At 36.2% G+C, this 18901-nt stretch overlaps 1 protein-coding gene across 4 annotated transcripts in view; it reads left to right on the top strand.

Moving 5' to 3' along the window:
• The window catches only part of MTX2 (metaxin 2), a 63903-nt gene that overhangs the window by 6124 nt on the left and 38878 nt on the right, over positions 1-18901 (top strand). For 2 of the 4 annotated variants that reach the window (XM_027127531.1, XM_027127527.1), the window contains exons 1-2: positions 16641-16691; positions 17733-17779. Coding sequence is in view for 1 of the 4 variants with exons in the window: in XM_027127518.1 (XP_026983319.1) it covers positions 16644-16691; positions 17733-17779 (95 nt within the window). In the remaining 3 variants the exon portion in view is untranslated. Of the gene's footprint in view, positions 1-16640; positions 16692-17732; positions 17780-18901 lie in introns of those variants that run through there. The other 2 variants (XM_027127518.1, XM_027127532.1) reach the window with 2 other exon arrangements.

The raw sequence follows: 18901 nt of genomic DNA, 5'->3' as shown, positions 1-18901 counted from the left end.
TCTGAGACTTTTTCAGTGGTGATTTGTTTGTTAGCATTGCCAAAAGGTTTTAGCCTTAAAAACTTAGCTGCTAAGTATCTGGTTGATGATAAGAGCAAGCGTCCTTTTTTTTTTTTCCTTTTCTGCGGTACGCAGGCCTCTCACTGCTGTGGCCTGTCCAGTTGCGGAGCACAGGCTCCGGACGCGCTGGCCCAGAGGCCATGGCTCACGGGCCCAGCCGCTCTGCGGCATGTGGGATCCTCCTAGACCGGGGCACGAACCCGTGTCCCCTGCATTGGCAGGCGGACTCTCAACCACTGCGCCGCCACCAGGGAAGCCCCTAAGCGTCCATTTTTGACCGACTGTGCTAGATGATATATTGATACATAGTTGCTAGTATTAACAATTTGATCATGTTAGGCATTTTTCTTGTTTTATGGATGAGGAAATTGAAACTCTGTTAGGTAATAGAGTATAAAGGTTAGGAACAAGGCCATTGGAGTGAGACAACTGAATTCTAAGCTCAGTTCTGCTCTCTGTTTTATGATCTTGGGCAGAGCTTTCTAGGCCACAGTTTCCTTATTTGTGAAAAGGGGATAGTATATTTTATAATGTATTCTAATCACCGAGGGTAGTACATGGTATGTTCAGTATGTGGTAGTTTGTTACTGCTTTTGTTCCCTAGGTGCCTCTGAGGATGTTACCTTTGTACTGTTATCCCTTTACCATTTTGGTCAGCAAAATATCCAAAGTGTCTTTATTTTTATTAATTTCTATACCATCGTTTCTGAATGATCTTATTACTTCACTAATGTGTTGATATAGTTTAAGCATATTAGTTAATTTCATCATACTATGATTATTAATCTTTTGAAATCAGGACAATATCTGTTCTGTTCTTTATTTAGAAGCTCTGTAAACTATGTAAAGGATGAAAAAGAAGACTTGGAATATTTCATTTATCTCATTGTGGGCATGCAGGTGCTTAATTATTTAAATTTATTATTAATTTCATTCTCGCAGTTGCATTAATTTATGGTATGATCTAGGAAAGTAGTTTTATAGGTTCCATGGCACCGATATATAAGCATTTTGAAAGTAAGTATAATCAATATAGGCATGTTTAAAAAATTTTGTTTTTATATCAGTAATAAAGTGCTTTTTATTCCATCTTTCTTCCACATGAATACTGGGAAATTTGGACTTTGAAAGCATCTCAGAAGCGTCTTAGAGGCCCAAAGTGGAAACTATGGGTTAAAGGTCCTTTGTAAGATAGAAGTGATGCTATTGCTCACAAGATATATTAAGAGTGAAGAAAATGATAGTCAAGGCTCTTACATCTGTATATCTAATATCTAATAATTGCAACAGATATTTGAAAAAATACAATGCGTTCAATTCTTTTGCTCTTGAAAATAAAGATATTTTGTTAGTTATTTGTAGTCCACATTCTGAGGATTCTCCAGTATTGAGGGAGGCACGGAGGAATTATTGAGAGGTTATTGAAGTGGCCATTACATTTCAGAGAATCTTTTTTCATTTGTATTAGTTGTATGAATAGACTCATACCGTAGTGCTTATCACCTTGGCACATATAAAGTTGATATTGAAGGGGCAGATGGAGAAGCAAAACAAAGACAAAATAGGTTATACTTTAGATTAGAGGCAAAATACAGTTTATTGACAGCAGTGTGACCTATTTTCTTTTATCATATGAAGAGGTTGAAAACCAAATTCTTAAAGACAATGTTTATTTCCTTTTAGAAAACTTTGGTATGCTGTTAAGATCACTTGGAACGCTTGTTTTTGATCTCGTATAATAGTCCATATTAAGCATAATGTGAGTTTTGATTTTCTTGTGTGCTTCATTAACATTCTGTACTCTGAAATTACATGATTTTTCATTTTTAACTTAAAAGATTTTGGTGATGTATGCCCCATAAAATTTGTCAGTCTTTCTTCTGTGAAGACTTTTTTTTTTTTTTGCGGTACGCAGGCCTTTCACTGTTGTGGCCTCTCCCGTTGCAGAGCACAGGCTCAGGACGCGCAGGTTCAGCGGCCATGGCTCACGGGCCCAGCTGCTACGCAGCATGTGGGATCTTCCCCGACCGGGGCACGAACCCGTGTCCCCTGCATCGGCAGGCGGACTCTCAACCACTGCGCCACCAGGGAAGCCCCTTCTGTGAAGACTTCTGAGTTATTAATGTTAGCTCAAGCCTTTCATATATGAGTGAAAATTGAAAGAAAACATCAAACTTCTTAACATTTTTCAAACATTTTTGATATTTCTTGATAAGTAGTTTTCAGATGGGCTGAAGATGTCACATGAAGATGAGATATTAAATTCAGGCTTCTCATTTTTTGTTCAAAGACAGAAGTTATAATATTCAGCAAATCCAGCCACAGACATTTATGTGTAGAAGTTTCTGCCTTGCCAGTAAGAGAAATGCACATTTTAATTTTTTATTGCTTTGTAAATGATCCTGTACTCTATTCTTGAACACTTCTTATTTTTGTACGCTCTATAAATGAATCATGGTTTTGAACTTTCCTACATCAGTAATAAAAATGAAATTTGATTGGTTAGTAATAAAGAAGGTTCTTTTCATAAGAACAATCATTTTGTCATGGCAATTCCCGTTAACTGTAACTGCATTAGCAAAATAGAAACCGTAAAAAGCATTTCATTATGCTTGTACACTTAGCTATGTTTTTGTACTGATTATATATATATATATATTTTTAAACATCTTTATTGGGGTATAATTGCTTTACCATGGTGTGTTAGTTTCTGCTTTATAACAAAGTGAATCAGTTATACATATACATTGATTATATATTTTTATCTCTAAGAACTTTTATAAACCAGAGAAGTTTCTTCATGGCTTAACCTGAGATGTTATCATTCCTAATTTGGTTAGATGGTTTTATTTCTAGACTTACAGCAATTTTTTGCTGTCAGATATCTTTTAGGCTTTAGATAGCAAAAGACCTGCTTGTATTTTCCACAGAATATGTCTTTAGGTTGCGTATCTAATTTGCATTAGGTGCTCTGCTAAGTGCTGGGGTACAAAAATGAGTAACAGTTGTTGCCTTTGGTGAACTTATATTCTTGTGTTGGTCAGATCCATTGAAACAAATACAAAGTGGTGTATCCTGTAATAGAAATGCTAATTTACTGAGCCTTTTACCTCACTTCTCTCAAACTGAATTAGGGGTGTTAGATATTTAGTGAACATCTCAACTCCTCTCCCTGCCCCTCACCTTCTGTCTAGCGCACTTGTGATTATTTTTTTTACCCGGTTCATATTTCGTCTCCTCTCGTGAATTCTTTCCTGTTTTCCTCAAGCTGATTGTTATTTCTTCAAGAGGATTCCTGTAGTGCTTTATACATCCCTCTGGTCTGATGCTTATATTAATAACTGCTACTGAGTACATTCTGTGAGCTTAGAGACTGTATATGGCATTTACGTAGTTTATCTAATTTTATTCTTCCAAGAACCTTACAAGGTAGATGATATTTCCCGTTTTTACAGATGAAGTAAATGAGGCAAGAAGAGGCTATGCAACTTGGCTAAGGTCACTTAGGCAATAAGTTGTAGAGTTGGGAGGGGAACCCGGGCATGTCTCACTTCAAGACTTATGTTTTTTCCCTACACCACCTGTATTCATTTATTGTATTGTAAATGGTTATGTGCATCTCAGTCACCTCTTCTCACTTCCTCTGCTCTGTGCCCCCCACCCGCTCAACAAAATTAGATCTTAGAGAGCAATGGCAGTTTTATATTCATCTTTGTCCATTTATCATAGTCCCTGGTACATTTTCCAAGTTTAATAACCTATGGTTGTTTAGTTAAGTGCTTTAATATATTTTTTTTAGCCTCTCTGAGGATTTTCTATCCCTGTGCTTCTGTTCATGAAGGGATTCTGTGATGGTTGGTCTATGTTATCTTATTTCTTGTTTGTTTTTTCCTTTTTTTTTTGTTGTTGTTCTTGGGGAATCTGGCAATTCTGCCAAGACTTCTGCAGGTATAACAACAGATCAAATCCTCTGTAGGGAGTCATCTGTTTCACGGCTAGCTGAGAGGAGTGAGGGAGGAGGAATAGAGAGTTCTTTGGTTACCTAGCTTGATATGAGAGAGTGAGTATATGTCACGTACTAGAAAAGGGCAGATACTTAAAATAATAGGTACTATTGTTACAGTGATTGTAATTGGTTTAGAGTAGTGGAGAGGATTGTTTCTTAGTTGGAGGGACATTTATTTTCCATTTTCTAGGATTAGATTTAGAGAACCATTAAATCTTGAAGGTTAACACTGTTAACAATGTTGAGGTCTGATACTTGTGTGGGACTGTTTGTCTTCTCTCTGTTTTTTGGCCAGATACTGCACTTTTAATCTTAACCAGCTGTTTTTGCATAGTTCTGCTATCGATCTCATATTCATCTCTATTTCTGAGAAAAGTTCAGACACAGTGTCAGTGTTTCCTCTTTTATGAATTACAGATTACCATTTTTAAAAAGAGAATTCAAATTTTGAGCCCTAGCTACAAGGTTCATATCTATTCATAGTCACCTGGGGTTGGCCTGCTGTTTATTGGAAATTAATGAAAAATGGTGGATCTTTTTTATAATGGGGTGAAGTCTAAATATAACCATTTGAGAGGATGACACATGAATCCTTACTGAGAATGGAAGGTTTTCAGTTTAACTTGTATTCATTTTAGCCTGAGTTATTGGCTTGCTGATGCTGTGAATTTGTTTTCTTCACCCTTGTTAACCTCCAGAAGTTTGTCAGTTTTATGAAATTGATCCTTGAATACTATTTTGAAATTGATCTCTAGTGTCACATAGATAGGTTCAGATGGCTCACGTTCAAGTCTCATAACTACTAACTTAATTTTACTTTCCTTATTGATTACATCTAATGGAAAAACTATCATTTAACCACTTTTTGGTTCCAAAGCAAGTGCAGCCTCAGTTCATTAGTCTTAAAAGCTTATTCTGGAACACTATTAAATTGCAGCATGTTACTAAAGCATGTTTTAAAACATGGCTTTAAGCCATATCCACAAATACTTAAGTAGAATAAGATGGGTAAGAATCTTCTTGAATAAAATTAATCTACATAGATCCTTACTGCCACATTCTATGAGGCAAATGAATAAAAGGGGTGAAAAGAACTTAATCTTATTTGAAGTGTACTCCATGTCCTGTGGACAGTACTTTTTTTTTTTTGTGATGGTGGTCGCAGACCATCTGCATCAGATTTACTGGAAGTGTGTGTGGCAAGTTTGGATTCTTGGCCCTCGTTTCTACAGTATCAGAATATCTGAGTTTAGGGTTTGGTGGAAATATGCAATTTTACAGAGTTCCTTAGCGGATTCATGTACATTAATGGTTGAGAACCATTGTTGTAGGATGATTGTAATTTCTTTAATTATAATTAATTAATTATTATAATTATTACCTAAGAACGTTTATTTGTGGGCTTTGTAAGAAGTTAGCTAATACAGTTCTGTGTTCATTGAATCCGGAGCCAGACTACCTGGGTTCAAACCCTGGCTCTTGTCACTTACTAGTCACTGTGACTTTGGCAAATTACTTATGGTTGTTCCTTAATTTTCTTATTGTAAAATAGGGATAATAATAGTAGTGTCTACCTCATAAAGTTGTTGTGAGGTAGTTACTATGTCAGGCACTTAAGTGCACAATAAATGCAATAAGTCTTTTAAAATCTATTTCAGTTTTACTGAGGTATAATTTATATACCCTTTTAAAGTGTACCATTAATTTTTAAAATATATTTGCAGAGTTGTGATTATTACCACAATCCAGTTGTAGAAGAAACATTTTCATCACCCCCAAAAGAAATTTCTTGCCTGTTTACAGTCATTCCCATTCCCATCCCAGCCTGAATCAACCACTAACCTACTTTCTGTTTCTGTAGATTTGCCTATTCTGAACATTTCATATAAATGGAATCATACAATGTGTTTTCTTTAGTGACTGGCTTTTTTCACTGGGAATAATGCTTTTGAAGTTAATCTGTGTCGTAACAGGTATTAATGCTTGGCTCTTTTTTTATTGCCAAATAGTATTCTATGGTATGGATATACCGCATTTAGTTTATCGACTCATCAGTTGATGGTCATTTAGGTTGTTTCCACCTTTTGTTTACTGTGAATAACACTGCTGTGAACATTCTTGTACAAATCTTTGTGTGGATATGTTTTTCCATTTCTCCTGGGTGAATACCTAGGAGTGGAATTGCTGAGTCATAATGGCAATTCTGTGTTTAACATTTTAAGAAACCTCCAAACATTTTATACTCCCACCAGCAGTGTGTGAGAGTTCCAAATGCTGTACATCCTCTAAACATTTGTTATTGTCTGTCTTGTTGATTAAAGCCATTCTAGTGGGTGTGAGGTGGTGGCATCTCATTGTGGTTTTGATTTGCATTTCTCTAACAACTCATGATACTGAGTATCTTTTCATGTGCTTGTTTGGCCATTCATGTATCTCCTTTGGAGAAATATCTATTCATATCCTATGCCCATTGAAAGGATTGAGTTATTTGTCATCTTTGTTATTGAGTTGTAAGTTTTTTATATATTCTAGATACTAGCTATAAGGGTCTTAATGGACTCTTAACTGCTGTCACCATCCCCCCCGCCCCCCACCATTATCATCTGCCTCAGTAGCAGTCTAGGTAGTTTTTGACCAGAAAGAGGTAGATTCTCATTATTCTCTAGTTTCATTTGGGCACCGGCTTTGGTTGTAAGAGAGAAGTTCTGCCCTTTACAAGTTTTCCTAAATTTTCAATCTGTTTTGCTTTCCTTCTTCTGCCTCCTGAATGGCAGGATATTAGAACCCATTTGCCTTGGATATTAATTCTAATGTATCATTCATTCATGTGCCCTCACTTTGAATCATTTTAGTCCTTTGTTTACCACGTTGTTACAAATGAATAGGTGGTTGGAGATATTGATGAGGGATTTGTGGGGTTGATGATTTGTCTGCCATGGGCTCAGTAAATTGGCATTCATTTGGCATTCTGGAGATTGTGTGCTGTTTTATGTAATTTTTTTTCTTAGCTCTGTGTAACATGTAGACAGAATTAAGCCTTGTTATGGGTGTATCAGATGATCTTTATTGTTATTTTCAGATAGGCTCCAGTATTCGTCAGAGTTTTAAACTTGAAACATTATAAAGATAACAGATAGGGAGATGGACCATATGGTACCACTAAATTCTAAGTGCCTTAAAGGCAGTGACTTGATTTTCTTTATAATTTTATCCCTAGTGCTTAGAATGGTACCTGGCACATTATATTCAGGGTGTGTGTGTGTGTGTGTGTGTGTGTGTGTGTGTGTGTGTTCTGTGAATATTTATTGAACGACTGATAAAATGGATTTGTAGAATGTGGCTTAATTTACTTTCTAAAATGAGAGCTATGTACAGTTTACTACACATACTTATATGCAGCAAGCAATATAGAATATGCAGTGGATTCTGATGTCAATCAACAAGTTTTTAAGGACTGATGATAACTTGTAGCCAAGGGAATGGTTCTAGTGTGAATCTTCTTCCAAAGTTTGGCAATCCCTTTGTATTTTTGTCTTACACTTCTCTAGTCTGTCTTAGAATGTCTGCTCCTTGCTTCAGGACCCTTATTTCAATCTAAGGTGTTTTTTTTTTTTTTTTTTTTTGGTGGTACGCGGGCCTCTCACTGTTGCGGCCTCTCCCATTGCGGAGCACAGGCTCTGGACGCGCAGGCTCATGGTTTTAAGTTTATGGAAATGACAGCATGGCACTACACCTCTCCATTCTCTAACATGAGCCACTTTCTTTAAAATTTTTAAAAATTGAAGTATAGTTGATGTACAATATTGTATAAGTTATGAGTGTACAATATAGTGATTCACAATTTTTAAAGGTTATATTCCATTTATAGTTATTATGAAATATTGGGTATATTCCCTGGGTTGTACGATACATGAGCCACTTTCTGACGCGAACATTGATCTCCAACTGTTGAGGTGATGGGAGAATGTTTTTGTTTTTTTTTTTAATAAATTTATTTATTTATTTTTGGCTGAGTTGGGCCTTCGTTGCTGTGCGCGATCTTTCTCTAGTTGCAGCCAGCGGGGGCTACTCTTTGATGCGTTGCTCGGGCTTCTCACTGCGTTGGCTTCTCTTTGTTGCAGAGCACGGACTTTAGGTGTGTGGGCTTCAGTAGTTGTGTCACGTGGGCTCAGTTGTGGAGTAGTTGCTCCGCGGCATGTGGGATCTTCCTGGACCGGGGCCCGAACCCATGTTCCCTGCATTGGCAGGTGGATTCTTAATCACTGCGCCACCAGGGAAGTCTGAGAATGATTTTAAACTCTTATTGTGCGAAGCGTCATGTCCTGCTTACACATCTTTGAATTGTACTATAGTTTGCAGGCTGAATTGTTGAATCTAATATATAGCTCTTAAAATTCTAGCTTTGATAAAGTCACATGTCATCATATTTTAACTCTGAACATCTTAAAAATCTACTTTAAATGAAGGCTTCATATCATAACTGCCTAAAACTTGACAGGTGTTGAACTTAGTGTCTATGTTGATATCACTGAGATCATCAGTATAGTATTTATGTCAAACAGTAAATTTATTTCCTTCCTTTCTCTGTGTGTCTTGCAGTAACTTGTCCATGTTTAAGAGCTGTCAAATGTTCTTTGAGCATTTTGTTATATTAGTCGTATTTGCATTTACACCTTTGGCAGAACGACATCCAAATTTGGAGATAGGTTGCATGCGTTTCTTATTCCTTTAGACTGTCTAAATAGTCTTTGGAAGCAGAAGAGATGACATCAATGAGCTTTTGGAATCTAGTTGCCTAAGGATAAACTGGGTTTGACTTCATTAGTGCACAAATGATAGTTTTGTGTACAGTTATTATAGCATTAATCTACTTGATGGATTGGAAATATGACAGTACTGAAGCAGCATGTAATATTAGTGCCTATTATCCTACAAATTATGTCTTCACCTACATTCATATGCCAGAGGAGTCATGTTGTACACTAAGAATGAAGAATTAAAAAAAAAAAACCCCGACAACAGAGGGCATCTCTTTTTATGGCCCTTCTCTTGTCCTTTTAGATTAGATCATCAAGAGATGGACTTTAGAATTAGACTTGTTTATTAGGTCATAGCACTTTCATACTGTGAAATACCCTGAATTGAATGGAATAGATAGATCATTTGCCACCAGAATGACTTATCACCCAACTTGATACTATAGAGAATACTGCAGGTAAAATGGAGTCTTTAAGAAACCTAGGTATATACATATGTGAATTTGTTGGCCAGTAGTCATTTCTCTAAAAATTGTAATGGATTTGTAGTAAAGAATATTGATGTTTTTGTTATATTGGTTGATAAAGCTTAAAAATAATAGGTACCTGGGGCTTCCCTGGTGGAGCAGTGGTTGAGAGTCCACCTGTCGATGCAGGGGACATGGGTTCGTGCCCCGGTCCAGGAAGATACCACATGCCACGGAGCGGCTGGGCCCGTGGGCCATGGCCGCTGAGCCTGTGCGTCCGGAGCCTGTGCTCCACAACAGGAGAGGCCGCAACAGTGAGAGGCCCGCGTACCACCAAAAAAAAAAAAAAAAAAAAAAAAAAAGTAATAGGTACCTTAAAGATAATTAAATGAGAATCAAGTATGTATTTCTGGGGGCTATGGGTTTTGCTTTATCATGTGTGTATTTCTAGCACGAATTCATTTATTTATGTATTGTTTATTTTATTTTATTTTATTTATTTATTTTTTTGCGGTACGCGGGCCTCTCACCGCTGTGGCCTCTCCCGCTGCGGAGCAGCAGGCTCAGCGGCCATGGCCCATGGGCCCAGCCGCTCCGCGGCATGTGGGACCCTCCCGGACCGGGGTACGAACCCGTGTCCCCTGCATCGGCAGGCGGACTCTCAACCACTGCGCCACCAGGGAAGCCCTGTATTGTTTGTTTTATATTAGGGCTTTCAAAAGTCCAAAAGTATGTGTTCTCTCTCTTTCTAAGCTTTTTCCTCCTCCAACATAAATACTTGTGGGAGGTAGAAAATATCTTTGAAAAATTTAAAAACATTCCTTTGCATAAAAAAAGCTATCACTAAAGGCTGAGACTTTAAGAGGAATCACCTTTGCTCCTGGTAAAAGAGACACTAGTGTAAAAATACTCAGGGCAGTTTTACCTGGGCAAAATTGGAAAGAAAGTAAAGGATAAAGGGGTTAAAAGACCTTTAATAATGTTATTTGGATAGAAAGTTATGCGGTGTTCTGATATTTGCTTTATTTCTAGATGTTTTTTATTTATACCTGTAAAATAGGAATATATTTCTTCTTTATAAAAATGATAAACACTTTCATGGACCTTTTGCTAGGGAATAAGAAGTCATTCTAATTTTCAAGAATGAATGTAGGTCACTAAGAGTATCTTGGAGTAAGTTATTGCTTTGGTATGAAAATGATATAGTAGTTTCTGATTGTGAAAGAATTAATTTCTGAAAGGTGGGTAGTTTTACTTTGGAACTCTTGTGGTAAAGATTAGTTTTAAATGATACTTAGACCAAAAAAATTTAAATATTGCGTAATTTGAATTTCATATTTTGGCATGTATTGTACATATTATTATAAATGCCATATTCAGGTTTGGAGCAATTGAGAAGCCTAGTCTTTAATAAATAATCTCAGGACCATAGGAATTTTCACATTCTAGGAACTTAACTGCCTAGAAACGGAGATAAGATATTGACATAATAATAGAATAGAGAAGAAAGCAATATATGATATAAGACAAGTACAAACTGCTATGAGCAGTATAGATAAAGGAGAAATTAGATTTGTTTAGTTACAAAAGCCTTCTTGATAGAGGTAGCATTTTAAGCTTGGTCTTGAAAAAGGTGTAGGATTTGGATATGTGGTAGGGAAGGAATATTCTGGACAGAGGGGAACAATTTGAGCAAAGTCACTAAGGTGAGGAAGTATGAAGTATATGGGGGAAATTTTAAGTACTCTGGTAGGATACAAGGGTACTATTATTAGGTAGATGGGTAGGCCGGTATTCCCTTCCCCCCACCGCCATTAATTTGTGTGTGTTTTTTCCAAGCTTTTTTCGTGGTCAAAAAAGGTGATTTCACTAGAATAGAGGAGGACTCTTCTTTGTTCAAGGGTACGTGAATGGCTGGGTTCCCTGTTGAAACTTCAAATAAGTAGTTATTTAATTAGAACAATGTTTTCCAAGGTGGGGTGAGGTATATATACACCCTGTTTTATGCAGGACAATCCTTTGAAGTACAGGAAGAAAATATTGGAACTTAGGTTTCAGTTTATTTTTAACTGTTTTTTTTTTAGTGTATGTTTTATAATGTGCATGATTTATTAGCTTAGGAATACCAGCCATATGATTTCCAAATCTATTTGGGTCTGCATACTCAAGTATTTCTTTTTTTTTTTTTTGGCTGCGTTGGGTCTTCTTTGCTGCGCGCGGGCCCTCTCTAGCGCAGCGAACCGGCGCTACCCATCGTGGTGGTGGGCGGGCTTCTCGTTGGGTGGCCTCTCCCGTTGTCAAGCACAGGCTCCAGCAGCCGCAGCACGCAGGCTCAGTAGTTGTGGCTTGCGGGCTCCAGAGTGCAGGCTCAGCAGCTGTGGCACACGGGCCCAGCTGCTCCGCAGCATGTGGGATCCGCCCCGACCAGGGCTTGAACCTGTGTCCCCTGCATCGGCAGGCAGATTCCCAAACACTGCGCCACCGGAGAAGCCCCCTCAAGTATTTTATTGATGGGGACATGAGATTTTAAAAAGTGATATGTTAGAGTTAAAGAATATGGAAAGGGGAATAGTGAGATGACTTGTCAGATGGTTGAGGGCCTTGTGTTGGTCTTAGGAGCATTTCAACAGTAATATCCAGTGAAAATTGTATATTTGGTATAAAACATAGAAACAGATTTCCAGTTTTAGGGTCAGTGCATAGGTAAGTTTACAGGATTAGATTCTGCCAACTATTTCAGGCAGCTGTTTAATATTTTCATAGTTGTGCGATTGGTTGTAGTATTGGAGTTCTCTGGGTAAAAGTTTCCCTTTTTTTGGCCAGGTTGTGTAGTTTTCTTATCTTCCCTGATTCATTCTTAGCCTAAACAGTACAGAATCATAATAATGATAGTAGTAATAGTAAACACAAACATTTATTCAACCAGCATTTACTGATTGCCTGTTTGGTGCTAGGTTCTAGGAATTAGGTGGTAAGCAAAAATCAGACATGAACACTGGATTCATGTGCTTATTTTCTAGTGGGGGAGGTAAACAAGTAGTCCTCAAATCCCTGTAAAAATGTTGACTGTGATAAGTGGTTCAAAGAAGTGTGCATCTTATTCAAGCTTGAAACAGAGAGGGTTTGAACTATTCCGGAGGTCACTGAAGTCTTCCCTGAGGACAGGACCAGCTACATAATTTGTAGGGCCCAGTGCAAAATGAAAATATGAGGCCCCTGTTTAAAAGAACAAGGGCCTCAAGACTGGCACAGCAGAACATAAAAGCACCCGTGGAGCCCTTCTAAGTACGGGCTCTGTGCAGCTGTTCAGGTTGTAAGTCTATGAAGCTGGCCCAACCTGAGGAAGTGATGTTTTTGCTAAGATGTAAGGACACTAAAGGAGGGGAAGATAGCTCCAGGGTAGAGGAAACAGCTTAAATGAATCTCTGGGGCAGGAAGGAACGTGATGCATTCAGAAACTGGTGAAGGCCATTGTGGCTGGTGTATAGAGTGGGTGGAGAGGAATGATGAGGCCAGAGAGGGAGAGAGGGTGATGTGTAAGGCCAAGCCGATCTTTATTCCAAGAGCCACACAAACTACTGATGTGTATGAAGCATAAAAATTACTTTTGATATGCAAATAATACCAGTAATTGGCACCTTGACAGTGTTAGACAACGTTGTCTCTCAGTCCTCATTTTCTATCAGTCTCCTTTTCAGAAACATTTATCCTCACCTTCTATATTTATTCTAAGCTTGGCCCTTCCCTGAGGCAGGTTTAAAAAGGCTCTTCACATCAGGGAGAGATTTTGGTGGTAGAAATTGAAAATAGGATAGGTGAGTCATGAAATTTTATTCACTATTGAATTAGTCTGTGGTCTAAAACATTTTAGGTTGGCTAAAGTAAAACTAGTAAGAGATGAAAATGTTTTATTATTTATTTTTAAAGATTTTTCTTTTTAAATGAGGCAGATTTTTAAGGTCTGTTGTCAGTACTATTATTTTGAATTCTTAATCTCCCTCTCTTTTACACATGATCAGGGACAAGGGTGGATATTAACTTCCCTAACCTTGGGAAAGAGGAGTGGGGAAGAAATTGTATTTTTGGACTTTGTGTTTCACATAACAGGCATTCTCAGTGAAAAGGCTTTAATTAATATTACCCAAACCAAGAAATAGGCTTTGTACTTTGTTATGTGTAGATAATGTTCATGATTCATGGACTTACTTATGAAAGCTCATTTCCTAGAAAGAAACCTACATGGTTGATTTGTAGATCCATTGCCATGCCACACAACTTAGTATTTTCACTATTGTCTCTCTGTTGAATAACACACCAGCCATTTCTTCTCCCATGTCATTCATTCCCTGATCATTCCCTGCATACTCTGCTATTTCTTGCCTCCTGGACTATGGATATACTGGAATTCCAAGCTGCTAAAATAGCATGGTTATATAGGTTTATATCCGCCTACTTGCCTTCTCTTTTTAAATGATAGGTTCTGTTTGTGAAGATAACATCAAATGTTTTGGCAGAGTTACTTTCTGAGAATTTACTTTCAATAATAATTCCTGAGTTGGAACATAGCCTGTATATTGGAGCAAGGAAAATATACTCCGTCATCCCCATTTCCAGCTTTAGGTTCTTAATAACAGAGCTTTTAGTATTTGTAGATAACTCCTTTGTTCTTACTTGCAGTCGGGTAATATGTTGCAAGATTTCTGTTACTTTTACATATGTCGGTTGTATTATATCAGGAGAAAGGGGGTGATGATAAATGAACTTTTAACTGGAATTACTGAACACAGAAGTTCCTATTCATATGAGAACTCTGATACTGCAGAGTAGTGATGTAGCTTCTGATTTATCAAAGAACACTTAAATTATATTCAGCATATATTTAATGCTAAGTGTATGTTTTGAAAATTTGTAATTCATGTCTAATATGTACACAAAATAGCTAACCGAAAGTTAAAATTACCGGAATATTTAATTAGAGCACCCTATTACTTTAACATAGTTGATAATTAAGTTCAGTAAAACTTTGATTAGCCAGAATGTTTAGGAGATTGACTGGTAGGTTTCTTTCCATGCACAATTAATGATCACCAACTGTACGCAAAACATGGCACAGTGTGGCATACACAGATGCATATGACGTATTTGTGTCCTCAAGGAACTTAATTTCAATGTCTTTGGAACTTCTGTAAATTTTATTCCTCTGCCTTATTGCTTTCTTTAATAAGATTAATATAATGCATATAATTGAGTCTTTGATGATGTAGACTCTTATAATGAATGAACCTCATTGTATTGTTTCTTATATAGATGTAAACAGTGTAGGTGTGCTGATCATACAGTTTATCCTAAAAGGTTATTTTTTAGTAAATTGCTGATGTCAGCTTGTTTTTGTTTCCCTGACTTTTATTTTTAAAACTGTTACATAGGTTAATTGGGTTCTTATTGAAATTTTACTTTGTTAAAAAGTTTACAGTAACATATAGTAATATTTAGTTGCACTGCCTTTTTGGTATGTGAGTTGAAATTCAGTAGCCTTTACATATATGTATACAGACAGTCCCTAACTTACAACGGTTTGACTTACGATTTTTCGACTTTATGATAGAGCAAAAGCAATACGCATTCAGTAGAAACTGTATTTCAAGTTGTGAATCTTGATCTTTGCTTGGGCTAGCGATATGTAACTAGATACTCTTGATGCTGGGCAGCAGCAGGGAGTCACAGCTCCCAGTCAGCCACGAAATCACAAAATCAAAAGGGTGAACAACTGATACTCTTACCACCATTCTGTACCCATAAAACCATCCTGTTTTTCACTTTCAGTACAGTATTCCATAAATTACATGAGGTATTCAACACTTTATTATAAAACAGGCTTTGTGTTAGATGATTTTGCCCAACTGTAAGCTAATGTAAGTGTTTTGAGCACGTTTAATGTGGGCTAGGCTAGGCTATGATGTTTGGTAGGTGAGGTATATTAAATGCATTTTCAACTTACAGTGGGTTTATCGGGATGTAAACCCATGGTAGGTCAAGGGAGGTCTGTAATACTGTGGATAACAGTGTGCAAAACTGTGTATGGTCCATTATTTGCTTGGTGACTTCATGTATTATCCCTAAGTATGAGTTTAATTTTGTGTAGCCCAGACCAAACCAAAATTTATAATTTACAATAATACAATGTTTTTCTTTTCATTCTAAAGTGGAAGTAAAAGGAAATTAAGGTGTCCACCCCTCCCTCCCACTCCTAAGACTGTTTTAGTGCATCTTAAATGATCAGTCTTAAGAAAAAAATGCTTCATGTGTATAAATTTATTTTTTAAAAAACCAGCTGGAAGTATATATTAAAAAAATAATTTGTTACTGTGTCACAGAGACTGTATTAATTTAAACACAGTAAGAAAAATACCAATTATTATCAAATTTCATATTTGACTTTCTTGCTGACAGCAAATATAGTTAGAATGTTAGAATTGGTGATTCTGATGTTTTATGGCTTTTACAAAGAAGAATTCAACAAATGATATGCTGTATATTCTGTCAGTGGAGGCATTGCTTCTTAAGTGCAGTTGATTAGACAAATTCAATCCTAGTGCTTTTTCCAAGCACTGGTAGGTTGCTAATATTCTCTTTGTAGTTGGAGTCTTCTCTGGATGAGAAATTGAGTCAAGGTCAAGCCTGGCTTCAGGCCTAAAATTAGCTTTAGTAGCTCTATTTCGCATTGTAGGTACTTAACTGCTTCATCATGTTACTTCCCTTTGTTTTTGTGAGATGGTATTGGTGAGGTCAAGGCAATGAAATGTAGACAACAACAGGATTCCTCTGTCTGTTTAAATACTACCAGCTTATGAGGAAAGATGCACAGCCTGATACAGATGTATTTGATTCTTTCATACAGTGTTGTCTTTTGAAAATTTACTTTGTTAAAAGTTTACAGTAAAATATTATAAATATTGCTTCACTACTTTTCTTTTTGATAGTAAACTGAAATTCAGTATCTTTTTATATGCATGAGTAACATTTTGGATATGTCTGTGTTTGAAGGAGGCTAAAGGAGTAGTAGCATTTAGGCTGTTTTATTTTTTTAATTTTCCCTTTTGATTGGGCAAGATGTCTTCCACCTCCTCCCCATAAAAAATGAAACTGCCACCAAACATTCACTTAAAAGAAATTATCTAACCTGCTTATATAGGTTCCCATAGAATCTAAAGTAGTGTGACTAGTTGCCATATTTAAGGTGTCCTTGGCAATTGACTTTAAATGCTCTAGGCAAATGTATGTGATTATTAATTTGGTTGGTCATTGATATGTTTTTACCCTATGTGCCTAATTATCACTGCTGTGTTTCCACAGCTGCAGAACCTTGGCCTGAAAATGCTACATTATATCAGCAGCTGAAAGGTAGGTACTTGTTCTCAGTTAAAAATGGCTTTGTATCAAAATATATTTATTACCAAAAACACCCTTCAATAATAGAATCCTTTGCAAAGAGAACATAAAATATAAAGAAGGGATTCCCTTGTATAATTTGTCTAGGAGATTTTACCTAAATTTATATCTGCCAGTGTAAACCAACTATTCATGGCCTATAAGGTCCTTAGTTTATTATTGACTCATTATATTGGCTGCTGTAGGCAGTGTAAAATGATGTGGTTGCAGGAGCAGTTGGCAGATTTACTGTGCCAATAGCTGACACAGCAGATTTTTGAAGTCCTGTGGTAAAGTGGGCTCTCAGTAAAAAGGAACTGTTAAAATGTATAGGCTAGGATGGTTCAGGCTCCCTTTAGCAGCTCTTCATATATCATCAGGTCACATTATGGACCCCATTTGGGGCTCAGCAGCCTGCTACAGTTGTCAGAAGACTGCAAAGTAATGAAGACTAATAGGCAGCAGCCCTAGTCTTCTAAGCATGGAATTTTTATTGCAGCGAACTTGTCATCTTTCTTTTGTGTGACAGACCTAGACACACTGTGTAATATTAACTGTAAGCTGGTTTTATATGATTTTGAATGCTTTTACTTTTAACTAGAGAGGTTTGAGTAGAGATACTATTTTACTTAATGAAAAGAAGAGGAGTTTCTTGAAAACTTGGAAAACGAATTTGTTTTTAAGTGAGCGATTTTCATTATATATTGTTGATAAAATACAGTAAGTGATCAATTAGTTTTAGAGGAAATTGTTGATAATATACAATAAGTGATCAAATAGTTTCAGAGTAAATAGTTTTGTTTCATTGTTATTTACATACTATGATAATTTAATCAAAATTATAATCACACATTGATATAGACATATAGACACAAGAGCATTGATATAGAACTTCATGATTACATTTTCTTTTTAGAAATAGGAATAGTTTTTAAAAATGAAAACACTTATAAATGTATTTTACTTGTTTAGCAGTTATGCTTTTGACTCAGACCTTTCATTGTATTTCCACAGGGGAGCAAATTTTGCTTTCTGACAATGCAGCTTCTCTTGCTGTGCAGGTAAGTATGTAAATAATGTAATTTTTTAAATTTTGAGTTGCAAATTTTTTTTCCTCTCCAGTCTGATACTGTATGTTTAGAATTTTTTATGATTTATCATTATCAATATAACATCTCTTTGTGAAGTATAATTTTATTATGTAATATTATTCAGGTAATTGTTGCCAGTATGTAAAGTGAACATAAAAATCTTCATTATTCATTCTTTTTATAAACATCACTTATGTTGTGGGTCCATTTTCTTTATTTGCTGTTTTGCTTTTGGCTAGATATGATGGTATTGATTAGTTGGGGTGATATGTTCATTTATAGGCACAAAACTATTTTCTAACTTAATTTGTAAAGTTTTATTCACTACATATTTTTAAGCATCATTCTCTCATTCTAGCCTTAATCCATTTGGTAATCATGAAGCAAACATATTCTTCTCCAGCCATTCCTTATATATTTATCGATTACATTAGTGTCTGTTATCCCCAGACCACTTACTGAATATAATAACTCTTCAAGATGTATATCACAGTTGTGTAATCCAAAAGATTAGTGGCCCTGTAAACTTTAAACTGCACTATAGGAAGAATAGGATACTTGGGAATTGTTTGCCTTAAAAAAAAAAAGAGAAATGTTTATGTAGATTATGGAATTATAATTATTGAAACATTTTACATATTTAGTTGCTGTTTGGTTAGCTTACATAGTTTGAATCACAGAGGATTTTATTGTGTAGCACTTAAAAGAGAAATCTAAGACGTGACATTTGTTGGAGATGAGACTGTGAGCTTCTTGAGGACAGAAAGAAAAGGAAGAAGAGGGACTGCTTTTGCTGCGTTCTAGGCATGATGCTAGGCACTTGGTCATCTTGTTTTTTTTAAATTCAACTTGATAATCATCTGGGCTTAATAACTATGTCTGATACATAGTTTGTCATTCAGTACATTTTAGTTTTGTTTAAGGCAGGGAAAGAAAGAAAAGACAGAAAGAAATGTGTTTGGACAATAATTTATTTGTATGAGTGTGAGCTTTTTTAAGTTTCTTTCTTTTAGAAGATTTATATATTTTTACCAAGAATATAAATTTTGTTTATTTTATTTACTTACCTTTATTTTATCTTTAGGCACTAGT

Source organism: Aethalodelphis obliquidens, unplaced genomic scaffold (genome assembly GCF_003676395.1).
Source record: "Aethalodelphis obliquidens isolate GAN/ISIS:26980383/991018 unplaced genomic scaffold, ASM367639v1 scaffold2, whole genome shotgun sequence".
NCBI lineage: Eukaryota > Metazoa > Chordata > Mammalia > Artiodactyla > Delphinidae > Aethalodelphis > Aethalodelphis obliquidens.
Note: the sequence above shows the minus strand (reverse complement) of the source record. Positions and strands in the feature narration are given on the sequence as shown.